Here is a 17,315-nt window from a genome sequence, read left to right as displayed (position 1 = left end):
ACTCAGTCACACGCTGCAAGGTCCTCGCCGGGGTGGGGGCTTCGCAGGAAACAGCCTGTCCTTCAAGGGGAGATGAAAGGGGTGCAGTGAGTCACCGCAGCTCCACAGAAAGCCTAACAGAAGGGTGGCTGTCCCACTGGGCACTGTCACCCAAGGGACACCAAGCAGGAGGCCCGGCCTTCAGTGCCTGCCTGCCTCCCCCATGGGACTGGAATTTTCTTCTCTTTCTCCTGAATCCCCAAAGGGTGTGCTTTTGTGGAGACCCCACAGAGAACAGCAATGCTCTCCTCTCCCCTCTCTGGGCAGCTGCTCCTCCAAACAGATGCCCCCAGGTCACCTTCAATGGTTTCCACAAATCTGCACGCCTAGGTCTTCTTCTTGCATCTCTGATTACTTGTGCCCTTTCTTTTGGTCCACGGGGTTCCCCTTTTCTGTCCCCAACAAGGAAACGCTTAGATCCTCAGTCTCTGTTATCCTCCTCCCACATTCCCAATTCTCTTGGAGAATGGAAATCTCTGTGCCGATGGCTCTCAAACCTCACACTTGGCTCAACTTGCAGGGCTCCGGCTGCCTCTCGGTTGGTGCCACTGAGGGCCAGTCTGTCCCTTCTTGTTTAATTGGGCAAAGACTCTGTCAAAATACCCTTCCGATGCAGCCAACTGTCTCTTCCTCCTCCTGCTCTCTGCAAGCTTAGCCCTTGCTTTTGATCCTTGCTTGTGTCTATGGTACTCTGAAATCTGTTTCCTCACCTCAGTTTTTGCAATCCCAAAAAAGGCCCCAAGTTCCCTAAGTCACCTCCAGGAAACGCCAATCCTCCTGCACCTCGCTTGCTTTGTCTTTGATTTTTAAAGCTCTCAGATACAGGGCTCAATCTCCGTTATGCATTTCCTTGAACTCTGGCCCACGGGACAAGTACAATTATCTGTCTTCCATTCCCATGGGAAGTCCAGGCTTTGAAGATCTGAGTGTTCGGTTCACATAAAATGTGTCTGCCTTGTCTGTAGGCCACTTGGCAGGATCACATTGTCACAGGCAGCTGAGTTAGAAATATTCTAGGCAGTGGACAGCGCTGGGCCCTCAAAGGAGCCAGTGCAGAAGCCCAGATACCTGGCAACTGTGGGGGAGACAGACACCTCCCGCTGTGGGCCAGATCTTAAGACAGAAGATAAATCAAAAGCACCCACACACTTCTTAAGGATAAGCATTAGGGACTGATATTCTAAATAGGTCTCTATCACCCTGAGGAAGCCAGGAGTCGCCATCCTAACCCCCTACAGGAAGAGTCACTGCTCTCTAAAAACGCCTGCTTTCTATGTGACTTGCTTCTTCATTTGGCCCCAATTTAATCAGTTTCACCTGAGCAATTAATCTTGTTGGTTGGCCATACTTCTGTCCCATCTCACGCTCACCTTATGAGTTCCTAGTTTTTCCCCATCATGGACCCATCTCACATTGTAGTTTGCTCTATAAAAGTCCCTAGGAAAGGCAGAGTCCTTGGCAACCCACTCAGGACCCCTTCTGTCTCTTTCTCAGACAGAAGCTTTCTTTCCCTCAATAAATACATTCTGCTTTTAACCTCCATTGTTCCTAAAATTCATTCTTTGATTTTAGAGAACACAGACTCCTACTGGATGTCTAGTAGGTTGGGAGTTTTGTTCCCCTATATTGACATAATCAAATAGTGTAAACCATAGAATATTTATGTAGACTATACAAGGAACAGTATGAGTAACATTAATAAGTGTTCATGTTTAAAAGTTTACATGCTTCCCAAGGTTTCAACTTCAAACAACTCTTATCATATGATATTAGCATAATTATGAAAGAGATCCTGGTGGAATGTGTGTGTAGTCTAAGAAGAGGGAATTTTATTCCAAGCTTAAATTTTGTCCATAAAGAGAGGAGGAATCAAAAGCTATACCTAGAATCAGGCTGTCCAGTTTCTACTTTGGGATAAGTATGGTAATAGAAGATGGAACAGTAAGGAGTTACGCCAGGCCACATCTGATGATACCCTTAAGACAGTCTCTGGAGGATGGTCGCCATGGTGGTTTGTGTAGGCTGGGTTGTGATGGGTCCCAAAGGTTGTTAGAATAAAATAAACATCATTTAGAAGGCTGGTGAGAGACAGCAAGGACTGCAGTGGGTGGAAGAGAGAATGGAAGGGTTTGAGAGTGTTTCCTAGGGTATGAAAGCTGATCGGAAGTAGACAAACAACAGAGAACAAAAGAGGATGACAGGAAGTGATTGAAACTGTAGTAGTCATCGTTCCCTGGAAGTAGACTCAGTAAGTACCTATATGTCTATCTCTCATCACCCATCCATCCACTCACCCACCCATCGATCCACACATCCATCCACACATCCACCCTCCCATCCATTCACCCACCCATCCACACATCCACTCACCCATCCATCTGTCCATGCATCCATCCATCTACCCATCTACCCATCCATCCATCCATCCATCCATCCATCCACCTACTCACCCATCCATCCATCCATCAATGCACCCATCCACCCTCCCATCCATCCATCCATCAATGCACCCATCCACCCTCCCATCCATCCACCTTCCCATCCATCCATCTACCCTCCCATCCATCCGTCCACCCACTCACACATCCTTCCATCCATCTGTCCACCCACCCACCCACCCATCCATCCATCCACCCATCCACCCATCCACCCATCCATCCATCCACCCACTCACCCATCTGTCCATCCATCCATCCATCCATCCATCCATCCATTCACCCATCCACCCTCCCATCATCTATCCATCCATCCATCCACCCACCCATCCACCCATCCACCCATCCATCCATCCACCCACCCACCCATCTGTCCATCCATCCATCCATCCATTCACCCATCCACCCTCCCATCATCCATCCATCCATCCATTGATCCATCCACCCATCCACCCATCCATCCACCCTCCCATCCATCCATCCATCCATCCATCCATCCATCCATCCATCCATCCGTCCACCCATCCACCCATCCATCCATCCACCCACTCACCCATCCGTCCATCTATCCATCCATCCATTCACCCATCCACCCTCCCATCATCCATCCATCCATCCATCCACCCATCCACCCTCCCATCCATCTATCCATCCATCCATCTATTCACCCATCCCCCTATCATCCATCCATCCACTCATCCACCCTCCCATCCATCCATCCACCCATCCACCCATCTATCCATCCATCCATCCATCCATCCATCTACCCATCCACCCATCCATCCATCCACCCATCCACCATCCACCCTCCCATCCATCCATCCATCCATCCACCCATCCATCCATCTATCCATCCACCCACCCACCCACCCATCTACCACCCATCCACCCTCCCATCCATCCATCCATCCATCCATACTCATCCACCCATCCACCCTCCCATCCACCCACCCACCCATCCAGCCATCCACCCATCAGTCCATCTGTCCATCCACCCACCCACCCATCCAACCATCCATCCATCCATCCACCCACCCACCCATCCATCTGCAATAGAGAGAGAAGAAAGTTGATTATGCAGCATTGACTCTTGCAATTGTGGAGTCTGAGAAACCTCACAGTCTGCTACCTGCAAGGGAGGTTCAGGAAAGTTGGCAGTGTAGTTTCATCCCTCACTAAAGTCCTAACAGCCAAAGGAGTCAATGGAATAAGTCTCAGAGCTTTAAAACACCAAAATCTGAAGACAGGGAGCAGATGAATAGCCAGCTCAGCTTGAGAGGAGAGAAGAATTCAACTTTCTTATGCTTTTTTCTTCTACTTGGGCCTTTGATTGATTTGATATGCCCACCCACCTGGATGAGGGTGACCCTCAAACGTAATCTCCCCTAGAAATGCAATAATGTTTTACCAGCAATCTGGGCACCCCTATCCCAGTGTGGCTGGCACATGAAATTTAACTACCACAGACACCTACTGTGGTCTGAAGGTTTTGAGCCTCAGGGAATGAGTCAATAGTGGATCTCCTTTGAGAGAACTTGGCTGGGTCTGTAGATGTTGAGAGTTTCCTGAATAACGTGGGTATTTGGGCTGTAGGAGTTAGGACTGTCAAAGGGAAGATGGTAGCAGTCAGAAGAACTCTGGTGGTGGTGGACAGAAATGACTGAGATGACCTGGGGCCAGAGTCCTAGACACCACCTTCATCTCTGGTTTTGCCCTGAGGACATGGGTGACACCTGGGTATAGATAGCAATTGGAGAGGGAAATAAAGAAGCAGCCAAAGTGACACAGGAGCCAAAGGAAGTGCAAGGGTCAAGAGTATTCACGTCATGGAAAATGAGAATCAGACAGATTCCCTGAGGATAGAAGCAGGGTGGTAGCTGGGGGCTGCTGAGGGCCGTGTTTGCGGGGCTTGGGAAGCAGGCTTGATCTCCCTCAGTTACCAGCTCAGGAGGGAGCTGAATCAATAGTGCATCACAATACATTCAGACCAGGCAGGGAGCCTGCTATCTCCTCTCTGCACCACTGGTATTTCAGCATCTGTTCTTTCCTTTGATCCGCAGAGCCATCCACAGACAATAGGCTTCATTCTTCCCCTGGGAAGCCCCTGAGTCCGGCTTTTCCTGGCAGCCTAGCACCAGTAACCTGCACTGTCCCGAAACTTCATGTTCTTTGCTCTTGTTGTAGACTAAGAGGAGTTTCAAAGCCTGGCATGATTGGACTGTGTGTGTTTCTGACTTGCCTTGGTCTCTGAAGCTCCCCCAAATCCTATTTCCATTGGAAGTTCTGGACCAAGCGTGGCAGTTCTGGAGGGGCCTTGTGCAGTAGCCCTGAAGCCCACTGTGCTTTGGTTAATTGTCCCCAAAGCCAGTGGTGTTACTGGAAAGGGAACAGAATCATTAAGAGGCTTGGCATTGTGGGAGGCAGTTAGTGTTGGGAGCCGCGGCCGAGCCCGGTCACCTTACTTGGCGGACGTGAGGCCTGTAGGAAAGAGCAAAGCCTGAGCTAGATTACCCCTCCCATCGAGTGTGCTAAGATGGCGCTTATCTCCTGCTTCCTGCTTGGTAAACAACCCGCCCTGTAAGATCTCCTGCTTCCTGCTTGGTAAACAACCCGCCCTGTAAGATCTCCTGCTTCACAACCCGCCCTGTAAGATAGTCTGCCTAGCAACAACTGATGTTAGCCAATCAGCCCGCATCGCGCGCTTTGAACTGATTGGCCACTGTAACCCTATAAAAGTGAGTGCCTCTCCCGCCACGAAAGAAGAAGCAGAAGAAGCACGCAAGGAGCCGCGGAGAGCGGACCGGTAGAGGCTTCGGGACAGACTGTAGGGAGAAGCACGCAAGGAGCCGCGGAGAGCGGACCGGTAGAGGCTTCGGGACAGACTGTAGGGAGAAGCACGCAAGGAGCCGCGGGGAGCGGACCAACAGAGGCTTCGGCCGGGAGGATTCCCGGGGCAGGCTGTACGGAGAAGGAAAATAAAAGAAAAGGTTGTCCACTGCCAGACTTTGTTGTGTGTCCTTCCTGCCGGCCGGGAGTGACACCGACAAGTTAGGTCATTGGGGGCGTGGCCTGTGGGGCTCATGAGATCCAAGCCCCTTCCTTGTCTTCTCTTTTGCTTGGGGACTGAGCCGCGTTTCCCTGCCACAGTGCTGCCTTGTTGTAGCCCAAACAATAGGGCCAAGGGCTCAGTTGCCACCAAAACTGTCAGTTCCAATAAACCTTTTATGCTCATAAGCTGATGGCCTCAGGTATTTCGTTAGAAGCATAGAAAGCTCGTGACTACCTCTTCCCACCGGCCTGGCTCAATCTGTAGCCCTTCTGCAGGTTCCTTACCAGAAACCCTGTTGCACAGAGACAAACCTGATGCCTCTCTCCTCTTCCCCTTGCCATTTATGCACAGTAACATAATTAACCCGTGAGTAGCACAGTAAGGACAGATGTGACATTTCCTCCAGCAAGGATTCCCAGCCACTCGCACCTGGGATGCAAGCTGTTTGGGGAAGGAGGAGGCCGTGCCTGTCAAAGGGAGGATGGCTTCAGCAGAAAACCTGCCCTGACCCCACCCCCAGGTCATGTCCCATGGGTGAGGTTGGGTGTGACCAATCCCATAGCGACAGCCTTGGCTTCCATTGTAAACAGGACCCTCAGGCCACAGATGCACCGAGCCACTCACATCTGGAGACCACAAACCCCAACCCCAGCGTCAGCCGAGGTTACAGGCAGCTGTAAAACCTTTCTGCTGGCTGGGTTTTGATTTGCTTATGGAGGTGTCATTGGCCAGAAACAGTGTCCCTGCTTATGTAAAGGCAAGAATTCGTGGGATGCTGGAATAAATAAAAATTAATTGCTTCCAGGAATTCCTCAGAAGCAAACTGGAACCTGTTTCTTTCCTCAACAGACTGGAAGTCTTCTTGGCCATCCCTGTTTGGTGTTCAGGTAGCTATGAAGCAATCCTGGTGGTGCACTTCTGCTCAGGGTGTGCAAATAGTTGTGTTTTCTAAGCTCTGCCTTCCACAGGGACACTTAACTGTGAATTATTCTCCTCTGACCGAGGCAGAGGCTACAGCGAGTTTATATGGAGTTTATATATTCTCTAGGCTGTAACATATCATTACCTCTCTGGTCCTTATAAAACAGCCATTACCTGGAACATAGAACAAGGGAAGACGATTAGGAAGTAATTAGAGAAAAATGAATGAATGCATCTATTCATGGTATGTGATCTGATTCAACAGGGGTCAATCAGCTTGGTGCTGATTTGAAGCCAACACATTGACTCCAAAGCTCAGTGATGCTGGGGTCATCTTAAGAGGCAGGAAATTGGGCAGGAGAGGTAGAGTTGCAGATTTCAACGAGGGAGAGGGTGTCGGTGCTCTGGAGGGCTTCACTCTGGAAGACCACACCTAAGCTCTGGTCTTTTCTAAAAGCACACCGAAAACTCCTCCTTGGAAATGACTTTTTGAATCATCCAAGAAAATGCATGTTAGTATCTTACAGTGGTGACTTGTTTCTGATTCATTAAAGATGCTACTCTGCTTGGTTGCTTACCTCACTAACTGGGCTTGGGTCCAAATCACATCTGGCTGGTTCCAAAAATAAACCCATGGGTAAAAATACAGATTTGTCTTGCATGAGGGTAACCAGAAGAATGTGTCCCAGGCTGCAAGGGCAGGCCTGAGGAACAGGTGACCTGGGGGTGACTACTGAGCAGGAATTAGCATGACACTTTCAAAAGGGACAGCTTTTTTGTTTCTATTTTTGCAGAAAAAATATGTCTCTTGAATAAAATATTATCCACATATATCATACACAAAATACAATGTATCATAATTACTTTTTTCCCCTCTCCTAATTCACAACCAGACTACAAAGTAAGAAAAAACACAGAAACAGCTACAATGTTCCCAAGAATCCCCATAAAGTCTTTCCAGGCAGATGGTATGTCAGTTATATGACAGACACGGATCAGGAAGGGGTGGTAATAACAGGAAGACAGCTACAGGGTGGGGAGGAGGAGAGGGAGGTGTAAATGCATAAAGAATTCGGGGTCTTCTGGGGTGAGACCCAAAGGTTTCTGTGAGGGTGAGGTGTCCTGAGTCACCCCCTCTAGCGGGGCATAGGCTCCACCATCGGGTTCACTGGCTTTTGGAAATAAAAGCAGGACTGGAAACGGGCAGATCCGCTTGGTTTTTGGTGCTCCCCCCGCCCCCACGGCAATGCTGAAGTCTTCCTTCTGGTTCCAAGCATTTATCGCCCATCTTGGCAAAAGGAGGGCAAATGGGGAGGGGGGGAGGTTGGGGAGAGAAAGAAGGGACAACTTGAAGAGATGTCTTTCATCATTGGAACCCTGGTAGGTTTGACATGAAATCCTGCCAGCTCCTTGCTCCACCTGTAATAGCGCCAGGGCAGGGTGTGTGTTTGTCAAAATGTCCCCAAAGCCCCCAGGACAGTGAACGGTGGGGGCTTTGCAGGATCACATGCTCAGGCAGTGCCATTCAGATTAACCAGGTTCTGGGTCTTTCTTTAAGCTTCCTGTGGGCAGAACACAGCCTCATTTAGGGAACTTCTTACAGTGGAGAAATGGCTTTTGGTTCCTTAATAGAGCAGAGCAGGGTGCTTCCTGGCTCCTCTAATTTAGGAGGGGTGACTGTCCCAGGGTGTCCGGGCTCCGCTGGGCTCCGTCTACACCTGCACTGTTACACCTCAGTGCAGGGATCGGAAGGGAGAGATGGGTGCAAGGTGGTGGAGACAGCGTGGCCAGGGGAGTCCGGGAAACCTGTGGAGGGAGCTCGGGCCCATGAGGCAGGGGCCCTGTGATCTCCGGTAACATCTCAGAAGTGAGGCCTCCTCATCCTCACTCTTGCAGGGTTTCCCAGGGACTGAAGGTCACAGCACACTTGGGAAGCCTGTCCCAGGGCCTGGGGCTCAGACAGGGCCCAGCACACAGGAGCTGCTGCCAGCTATGGACCCACAGTGTTGGGCATAAGGCACAGTGCTTCACACGTGGAAGGTGACCCCCCAGCATTAGTGACCTCAATTTTCTTAGAGGGCTCAGTAGAAATGGGGTGTGGGTGCTGCCCCCAGCCCCAGAAGGAAGATGGAGCTACCGCCAGCAGACTGGATGAAATGGGGAGGGGACACTGAGTCAGATGGCTTTGGACATCTGGTCTGGTCTGAACTCAGATTCCTCGAAAATCCAGTTTCCACAGGAACCTCCTAGTTGGTTTCCCCAGAGTCCTGACGGAGTAGAAGCTGGGTGAGGCACAAGCCTGTCCATCTTCAGAAGACAGAGGCAAACAGCAGCCCTGAGCTCCAGAGGACGGGGCGTAGCTTCTCTGTAACGCTCGCATAGCGCTGCAGTTGGCAAAGCTGGCCCTTTGAAGTCCAACCACGATGCTCTTGTGTGAGGCAGCGCTGTGGCTGGGGAGGAGCCCTGACTTAGCAAGAAGCCGAGTTAAAACACTTTACAAGGTGAAGGACTCCTGAGAGGTGGCTAATAGTGGAAAAATTGGTACAGAGGGCCAAAGGGACCATGTTTTATGGGGTCACCACACCCACTACGGGCAGCATATAAAGCTTGGGAGAGAACCAGGGCTTCCACCAGAGCACCAAGTCAGGCTTCGAAGCTGATTCTCAGAGCTCCGCTCCCTCAGCACCATGCCCTACAGCTGCTTCCTGCCCGCCTTCAGCTGCCGCTCCAGCTGCTCCTCGAGGCCCTGCGTGCCCCCCAGCTGCCACGGCTGCACCCTGCCCGGGGCCTGCAACATCCCCGCCAACGTGGGCAACTGCACCTGGTTCTGCGAGGGCTCCTTCAATGGCAGCGAGAAGGAGACCATGCAGTTCCTCAATGACCGCCTGGCCAGCTACCTGGAGAAGGTGCGGGAGCTGGAGCGGGAGAATGCGGAGCTGGAGAGGCGCATCCAGGAGCGCAGCCAGCAGCAGGAGCCGCTGCTGTGCCCCAGCTACCAGTCCTACTTCCGCACCATCGAGGAGCTGCAGCAGAAGGTGAGGGAGGCTCCGCTCTGCCTATTTAAGGAGCGACCTACCCAACACGCCTATATCAGGTCCGGGTGGGTCTTGGGCTGTTGTGACAAAGTCCGAGAGGGCTAAAGATGTAGGGTTCACTAGCTTAGGTAGGAGATCAACCAGTGTTGCAGAATCCATTCTGGAGTCACCTTGTAGGAAGGAAATGGGGGACAGGTGAGGCAGTAGCCCCAAACTAGACCCTCTCACTTTGCTTCTTACCCAACCAGGATATTTGATTTTTAAGCTCTTGCATATCCTGAGCTGGTTTTCTGAGAACTACCTATGGGATAGCATCAAAAAAACCATGTGCTCCTGTGTTAGTTCTGTACTCTAGGGGTTTCCTGAGTGAACCCTTAGATATTTTAAGCCTTTAAAAACTGTTGTAGAAGATAGTGTCTGCCGAAGCAGGAGGCCCCTGCCTGACATACGTGAACACATCCAACCCACCACAGCAGGCAGGCTGACAAGGACAATGCAGAGTCACAAATTCAGGGGCAAAAGTGGCCTTCTGGGCACATGTCAAAGCGGGACAGAGAGGGTTCTCCAAAAGAGCCAGGAACTGAGTGGCGCTGAAGGATGGATAGGAGTTTATGTCCAGGGGCACCAGCCCTTGGTTCTTGAGGGAAGCCTCAGTTTCCCTTTCCCTCAGTCTGGCAAAGCAAATGCCCAAAGGGGCCATGTGATTTGAATGGCACTGATTCTGGATGAAGGGTGCATTGTACCCTGATGGCTGGGTTTGCAATGACCAGTTCTTTGGGTGAATCTTCCTCGCAAAATTCACAAACAGAAAATCTGCACTGACAGATCTGCTGGAAAGGACTGGCTGAGAGCCTAGCTTCCCACGTAAAGGCCCCAGACATTTCTTGTAAGGAGAACTCTTCTCCCCCACTCCTCTGTCCCCAGATCCTGTGCAACAAGTCCGAGAACGCCCGGCTGGTGGTGCAGATCGACAACGCCAAGCTGGCTGCCGACGACTTCAGGACCAAGTAAGATTTTTCTAACACTGAAATTGCAAAATGGGGAATGGAGTGTGCTGGGAATGTTCCAGAAGCTTCTGGAAGATCCTGGGAGGGCACTGTGTTAGGTCCATGATCTAAGTTAGTTTATTCACTGAGCGCTAAGACCCCTGTTGGAGGGAGAACAAGGAACCGTTCAGTGTCCCTCCTTTTCAACTGGATGTTGGACTAAGTTGAAAAGTGGATTCCACTCTGGTCCCTTCATATACACGGGTCACCATCAGCCCATCCCAGAGAAGTTACCAAAACACAGGGTCAGCTTTGTCTTTAATTTAGAGATGAAGAACTGAGGCTTCTCTCACTACTCAAGGCGAAGGTGGAGAGATTGTCTGTACCGGGCGGGTCACGGAGCCCTGAGACTCACTGCAGACGGTGGTGGTGGCAGCACTCTGGAGTGGACTCTAGGACCAGCGCAGTGAATGGCAGAGTCTGCACTCAGGCCTCCTAACTCAGTGTCATGATTTTTCTGTCTTTTAGAAAATTTAAAAAGCTCAGAGTGTTTTAGAATCTAATGCGTGTGCCTGTGCCAGGTAAAGCCCAGCCGCAGTCTTCCTCTTTGACCTCTTCCCTGCTTTGGCTGTGCCCCCAGGTACGAGAGCGAGCTGTCCCTGCGGCAGCTGGTGGAGTCGGACATCAACGGCCTGCGCCGCATCCTGGATGAGCTGACCCTGTGCAGGTCCGACCTGGAGGCGCAGGTGGAGTCGCTGAAGGAGGAGCTGATCAGTCTCAAGCAGAACCATGAACAGGTGAGAAATTTACATGCCCAGCATCACCTGACTGAACATTTCCTGACTCTCCGGGGAGAAGGTAGGAGGTAGGGCTTGGTTTGTTCAGGATCGCACAGCCGACACACCTGCTGCTGGGCTGGTGGAGGACATGAGTCGCAAGGTGGCTTCTTTTGCATAAAGAGCCGGGTCAGGTGATCTGTTTCCACCCTGGGGCCAGATGCGTGGCCAGAAGTCCAAGGTTTGGTAAGGTATTTCCTACTGCGTGACAAGGTCTATGATTTGACTAGGCACCAAGTGAATGTCCATGATTACAAGATGGGGAACTTGCTTATCTTCTATCAGGGACCGTTAGACTCCAAGCTGTATAAATGGATGGAGGAAAGCCGGCCTCCAGATAGCCACTGGTTCAGATATCACAGCTGAATGCCGTAGGAGGAAATCACGTGTGTGTCTCAAGCATTAGATGTTTTCCCGAGCAGGAAATGGGTCTAAGGATAAGACACGAAGGTAGGAGACCAGGAAGAAATAGAAGGATTTCAGCCTGGTTTCTCTGTACTTAACAGCAACAGTTATAAACCAGTTGTCCCGTTGGGTTTATCATGGAGCAAAGGGAAAATCAGGAGGAAATGATAGCACTACGGAATCAGAAGGAATATTAGCAATAATTTAATCAGCAGCCTTCATTTATAGATGAGGAAAGAAAGAGGAGGCTGGAGTCCCCAGAGAAACCTGACCTGGGTTTTATGCCCACTGGACCTCAGCTCCTCTCTCCTAATTCACTGCAGCCCGTCCCCACTGCACTGGACTTCCGTAAAGAGAGTTTAGTGTGGGCTTTGTTCTGCAGGCTCATTCACCCCCCTTCCCCCACAGGAGGTCAACACCCTGCGCTGCCAGCTCGGGGACCGCCTCAATGTGGAGGTGGACGCCGCGCCCTCCGTGGACCTCAATCGCGTGCTCAACGAAGTCAGGAGCACCTACGAGGCCGTGGTGGAGACCAACCGCAGGGAGGTGGAGGAGTGGTACACCACACAGGTGGGCCGCCCAGCCCCTGGTCACACAGCTCCCCAGGTCCTGAAGGCAGCACCTGACCCTGTGTCCCCCCCACCCCCCTTTGGCTGTTGCAGACCGAGGAGCTGAACAAGCAGGTGGTGTCAAGCTCGGAGCAGCTGCAGAGCTACCAGGCAGAGATCATTGAGCTGAGACGCACGGTCAATGCCCTGGAGATCGAGCTGCAGGCCCAGCACAACCTGGTGAGTGTGGGGCAGCCCTGCTGGAGCCTCGGGGGGCTGGGGAGGCCCTGGCACCTGTGGGCCATGCGTGCCCCTGGTCTCCAAGCTGGGACTTCTTGGGGGTCCCTGCAGCACCTGATGCTCTTGTCTTCCCCACAGAGGAACTCCCTGGAGAACACGCTGAACGAGAGCGAGGCCCGCTATAGCTCGCAGCTGGCACAGGTGCAGCACCTGATCAGCAGTGTGGAGTCGCAGCTGGCAGAGATCCGGAGTGACCTGGAGAGGCAGAACCAGGAGTACCAGGTGTTGCTGGATGTGCGGGCACGGCTGGAGTGTGAGATTGACACGTACCGGGGGCTGCTGGAGAGCGAGGACTGCAAGTGAGTAGGGCGCTGGGGTTCCCCGGGAGGCACATGCACACTTTTACCCAAGAGCAAGGTGGAGAGGGGGCAGGTCAGGCCGCAGATGTCATGCGTCTGCAGAGAGCAGAGCTCTGCACACCACAGTGGCAAGTGTAGGGTTGTTTATTGCTGGCGTTACCTGGGCTGATGGCCTTTTCTGTTCCTAGGATAGACAGGAGATGACTGTGGTCCTTATGGTGACCCATTGGCTGCTAATGGGTAAATGTGGGAATTGTAAGCGTCTTTTAGGCAGGCCTTCGAGAATCAAAACGGGGAAATGACTTGGTAACTATCAGGATATTCCACTTTCTGGTAAACGCAGTATTTATTTTTGTAAGCACAATTCTTTGGAATTTTTCCCCATGGGTTTTGAATAGCACCAGTCCCTTTTATGGGTGCAAGGCAGAGGCTTACAGGGACCAGGTGACTCCCCATATATCCAGGGTTAGAGAATGAAGGCCGGGACTTCCTGTTTTCTGCCCTGACCTCTGAGTTTGTTAGAGGCCTCCGCCCTGGACTGGGCTTCAGAGACCTGGTTCTGTACATCTCGAGTCTCTCTGGCTTGAGCCCCTCCGTCTGTGAAATGAGCCTTCCCATCTGATGCTCTAACCGTCCTGTGTCCCAGGCTGCCCTGCAACCCCTGTGCGACCACCAACGCCTGTGACAAGCCTATTGGACCCTGTGTCGCCAACCCTTGCATTTCCCGGTCCCGCTGTGGGCCCTGCAATACCTTTGGGTGCTAGGTAGCCACAGCCAGCAGGAGGACTGCATGAAGCCAGAAAAACCCCGGGGAACTGCTCGACCTCCCGACTCTGCGTCCAGCCTCAGCATGAGTCACATCCTGCAGGGTGGACAGGTACCTAGCACTGTGGCCTGGCCCCCCTTGAGCTGCCTGGCTTTGGCTGAGCTGTGCTGGGGCCTCTGAGGTGCATCGTGGTTCCCTCAGCTGTTGTGGCTCTTCTGCTCTTCCCTACACCTCCCAATAAACTCTCCTCTTGCAAACAGACATGATTCTCACCTGTGTTCATGTCTTTCAAACGTTTCCTCCGCATAATGAACATGGTCAAAACAGCCACACTTCCAAAACCATCACACAGATTCAGTGCCGTCCTAAATACAAATAGCATATTTTCTTAAAATTTTAAAGATAATAGAACCCAACAAAACAGACTAAATACAATCTAAACAAAGCAGTGAAGTTGGCACAGAACTTCAAAGCAGGAAAACGGCAACAAACAGCATGGTCTATCTTACAGTCTTCACAACAGCTGTCCTTCCCATCAGGTACGGCAAAGTCAAAACAAAGGAGAATAAAAACAGTCAATATGAAACACTGGGTAAAGTAAGACAATTAATTGGAACAAAACAAAACAGAATCGAATCGCACACTGTCATCCTCCCAAGAGGTGCTCAGACTGTTGGCCCCAGGCCTGAAATGCCACCCAAACAATGCAAGTGTTCAGTTGCTTTTTGTACCTCAGTTGCTATCAACTCAGCCAGACCTCTGAATCATCTGGTTGCTTACAGGGGAGAGGTTGGAGTAGGGGTGATTCTCAGCCTGTGCGCTGGTGGGCTCACGGGAGGTGCTATCTGACTTTTATCTTCCTGGGCCCTGTGTGGCTTGTGTGGTTTTCCAGAAAGGCTGGCTGGGTGGCTGGCTTGTTGGTTGGCTCCTCCCAGTCCCAGCAAGGCCAATTCTTGGGAGGCACTGAACCAATCGCATACTCATGGATCCAGAGAAAAGAGTCCTACAATTCATATGGAGCCAGAAGAGTCCCAGAGTAGCAAAAGTAACTTTGGGCAGGAAGAGCGAAGCAGGCAGTATAGCAATACCTGACTCCAAGCTATAGCACAAAGCAATAGGCATAAAAATGGCATGGTACTGGAACAAAAATGGACGTTGATCAGTGTAACAAAACTGAGGATATGGAATCCTCCCCAGGCACATTCAGCTATTTGGTTTTTGATAAAGGGACCAGAACATACATTGGAAGAAAGGTAGACCATTCATCAAATGGTGTTGTGGAAACTGGTTATCTCCTTGCAGAAGATTGAAACCAGCCCCTTATCCCTTACCATATACTAAGCTAAAATAAAAATGGATCAAAGAGCTAAACATTGAAATAGAAACATTAAACCTTTGGAAAATAAAAGACACACTGGAAGACATAGAATAGGAAAGGACTTGCTAAACAGAACCTCAGCTGCACAAGAAATAGCGGTAAGAATTAATACATGGGATTATATCTGAGTAAGAAGCTTCTGAACAGCAAAAGACTCAAATCAGCCAGCAGAACGACGAGACAGCCTACAGAATGGGGAGATTTGCCAGCCATACCTCAGACTGAAGACTGATATCTAGAATGTACAAAAAACTCAAAAAAAAAAAAAATTAAACCACCTAAAATGAAAGACTGCATGAAGAGATGGGCAGGAGAAACGAACGGACCCTTCACAGAGGCAGAAATGCAGATGGTTAGGGCTTCCAAAAGCTCGCTGGCGAGAGGCTGGGGCGAGGCCTCCCACAGACTGCTCATGCTCTGAATCACATTTGATGAGGGACGCAGAGTCAAAGGGAGGAGAGTGCAAAAGATCTCTGGTGCGTCAGTGATCCAAAGACTTCAGCTGAATGCCAGATCCCAGAGCAGTGTCCTGCCTGAGTCCGCATCAGGAGTGTTTGCATGGGAGACCCAGGGGTCTGGGCAGGGAGGTCGCAGGGCTGGTGCGGGAAGCAAAGGAGTCTGTGAGGTGGGCAGAAAGGGTAAGGCTGGAGGTGGAGGGACCTGCAGGGATGCCCAGGAGGAAGGCTCGGCTTGGCTGAGGAGGACCACAGCATCTCCAGGGAAAATCAGCTGAAATCCTCCCTCCCACTATCCCGTCATACCGTCCTGATGACAGCCCAGCAATCCTCTTATTTTTTGGTAGCCTGACAATTGTGATGGCATTTTTGTGACCTACATTTCCATTTTGACACAGGACAGTTCTGTTAATCCACCATCTCTAGATGATACGTAGGAAGCTTTTACCTAACTAATGGACCTTTCCCGGGCTGTCGCTGAAGGAATCTGTGACACTGTCTGGATCGCTTCGTGTCCGGACATCTCCCGAGTATAATGGCGCAGATATGGCAGATCCACCACACAGTCTTGTCATTGTTACCTACTGGTGCCCTCATGTGGCCTGTGTCAGCCTCCTGTCCGCAGTCCTTGCAGTGGGTCCTCCATGCCCTGAGCCCTGCGGACTCAGCTCAGCTGGGCCCTTGCACTCAGGCTGACAATGAATCAGTTCACCACCACCCACATGGTCAGCACGTCCACAGCTCTGGCCATTAGAGAAGTGCAAACTAAAGCAGTGCTAAGACTCCACCTTACTCCAGAAAGAGTGGCAGTCACTAGGAAATCAAGCAATGACAGACGCTGGTAGGACCGTGTGAGTGAGGACCCTTCCTGCACTGTCGCTGCAAATGCAAACTGGTACCGCCATCATGGAAGTCAGCATGGAGATTTCTCAAAGAATTGAATTAGAGATTCTATGTGTCCCTGCCATCCTCTGCTAGATGACGTCCCTAACATGCTTAAGTTGTCACAGCACAGTGACACTCGCACGCCAGTGTTTATAGTAGCACAATGTGCGATAGCTGGATTCTGGGAGCAGCCTGTGTGCAGATGACCTGAAAAGCAAAATGTGGTGTCTGTGCGAAACAGAGTACTACTCAGCTATAAAGAAGGACACATTTGAGACATTTACAGGAAAATGGGTGCACCCAGCAGGTAAAATGTTCAGTGAGATGAACCAGACGCAAATTTAAACATTGTATGGGGTCTCTCATTTGAGTGAGGAAAAGGATAGGGAATGAGTAGAAGGGGACAAAGGGATAGATCTCTCGCAGTACAGAGGTGGGAAGGTGTGAAGGGGACGGGGAGGAATGGGAAACAAGAGTAAAAATGTGGCCGGGCGTGGTGGTGCACACCTGCAATCTCAGCACTCGGGAGACTGAGGCAGGAGGGTTGCTATGAGTTTGAGGCTAGCCTGGGCTGCACAGTGAGTTGAAGGCCAGCTGAACTGCATGGTCTCAAAAAGACCAAAAAGCAAGCAAGCAAACAAAAACAAAAACAAAAACAAAAAGAGGAAAGATGTGCTATGCACAGGAACCTAGTAACCCCAATTAATGCACACCCTGTGTGCCCCACCATGAGCTCAGATACCTCACATGAGCAGGTATGAAAAAGGAGGTGGGGAACTGAGGGGGAAGGAGAAGAAAGAGGGAAGGAGAAAGGTCTTTAAAAAAGAAAGAAACATGCTGTATTATGTCCACGCAACGCTCCCCAGGATGACTGTGAACTCCAAACCTGTGCTAATTCGGGAAAGAGAAGAAGACACCAGGCTATTCAATTTGCAAAGATGAATTTATAAATTAAAAAAGAGAAAGCTCCTTCTGCCT

General features: G+C 50.9%; 1 protein-coding gene across 1 annotated transcript; it reads left to right on the top strand.

The window, feature by feature from the left end:
• Positions 1–9,066: 9,066 nt before the first annotated feature.
• On the top strand, positions 9,067–13,880 carry LOC100735821 (keratin, type I cuticular Ha3-II). Its single transcript, XM_003466967.2, has 7 exons — positions 9,067–9,479; positions 10,404–10,486; positions 11,106–11,262; positions 12,115–12,276; positions 12,369–12,494; positions 12,633–12,853; positions 13,500–13,880. The coding sequence occupies exons 1-7, from the start codon at positions 9,132–9,134 to the stop codon at positions 13,615–13,617; spliced, it is 1,215 nt and encodes a 404-aa protein (XP_003467015.1). The 5' UTR covers positions 9,067–9,131; the 3' UTR covers positions 13,618–13,880.
• The last annotated feature ends 3,435 nt before the right edge of the window (positions 13,881–17,315 follow it).

The sequence above is a fragment of the Cavia porcellus genome, unplaced genomic scaffold, assembly GCF_034190915.1.
Source record: "Cavia porcellus strain 051 isolate PalLab524CR breed Dunkin Hartley unplaced genomic scaffold, mCavPor4.1 scaffold_6, whole genome shotgun sequence".
Taxonomy (NCBI): Eukaryota; Metazoa; Chordata; class Mammalia; order Rodentia; family Caviidae; genus Cavia; species Cavia porcellus.
This window is presented reverse-complemented; position numbering and strand designations above follow the sequence as displayed.

Coding starts and splice junctions, on each gene's coding strand:
- LOC100735821 (XM_003466967.2), top strand. CDS start 9,132: ATGCCCTACAGCTGCTTCCTGCCCGCCTTCAGCTGCCGCTCCAGCTGC. Junction 12,495..12,632: donor TGCAGGCCCAGCACAACCTG/GTGAGTGTGGGG, acceptor TCTTCCCCACAG/AGGAACTCCCTGGAGAACAC. Junction 12,854..13,499: donor CTGGAGAGCGAGGACTGCAA/GTGAGTAGGGCG, acceptor CCTGTGTCCCAG/GCTGCCCTGCAACCCCTGTG.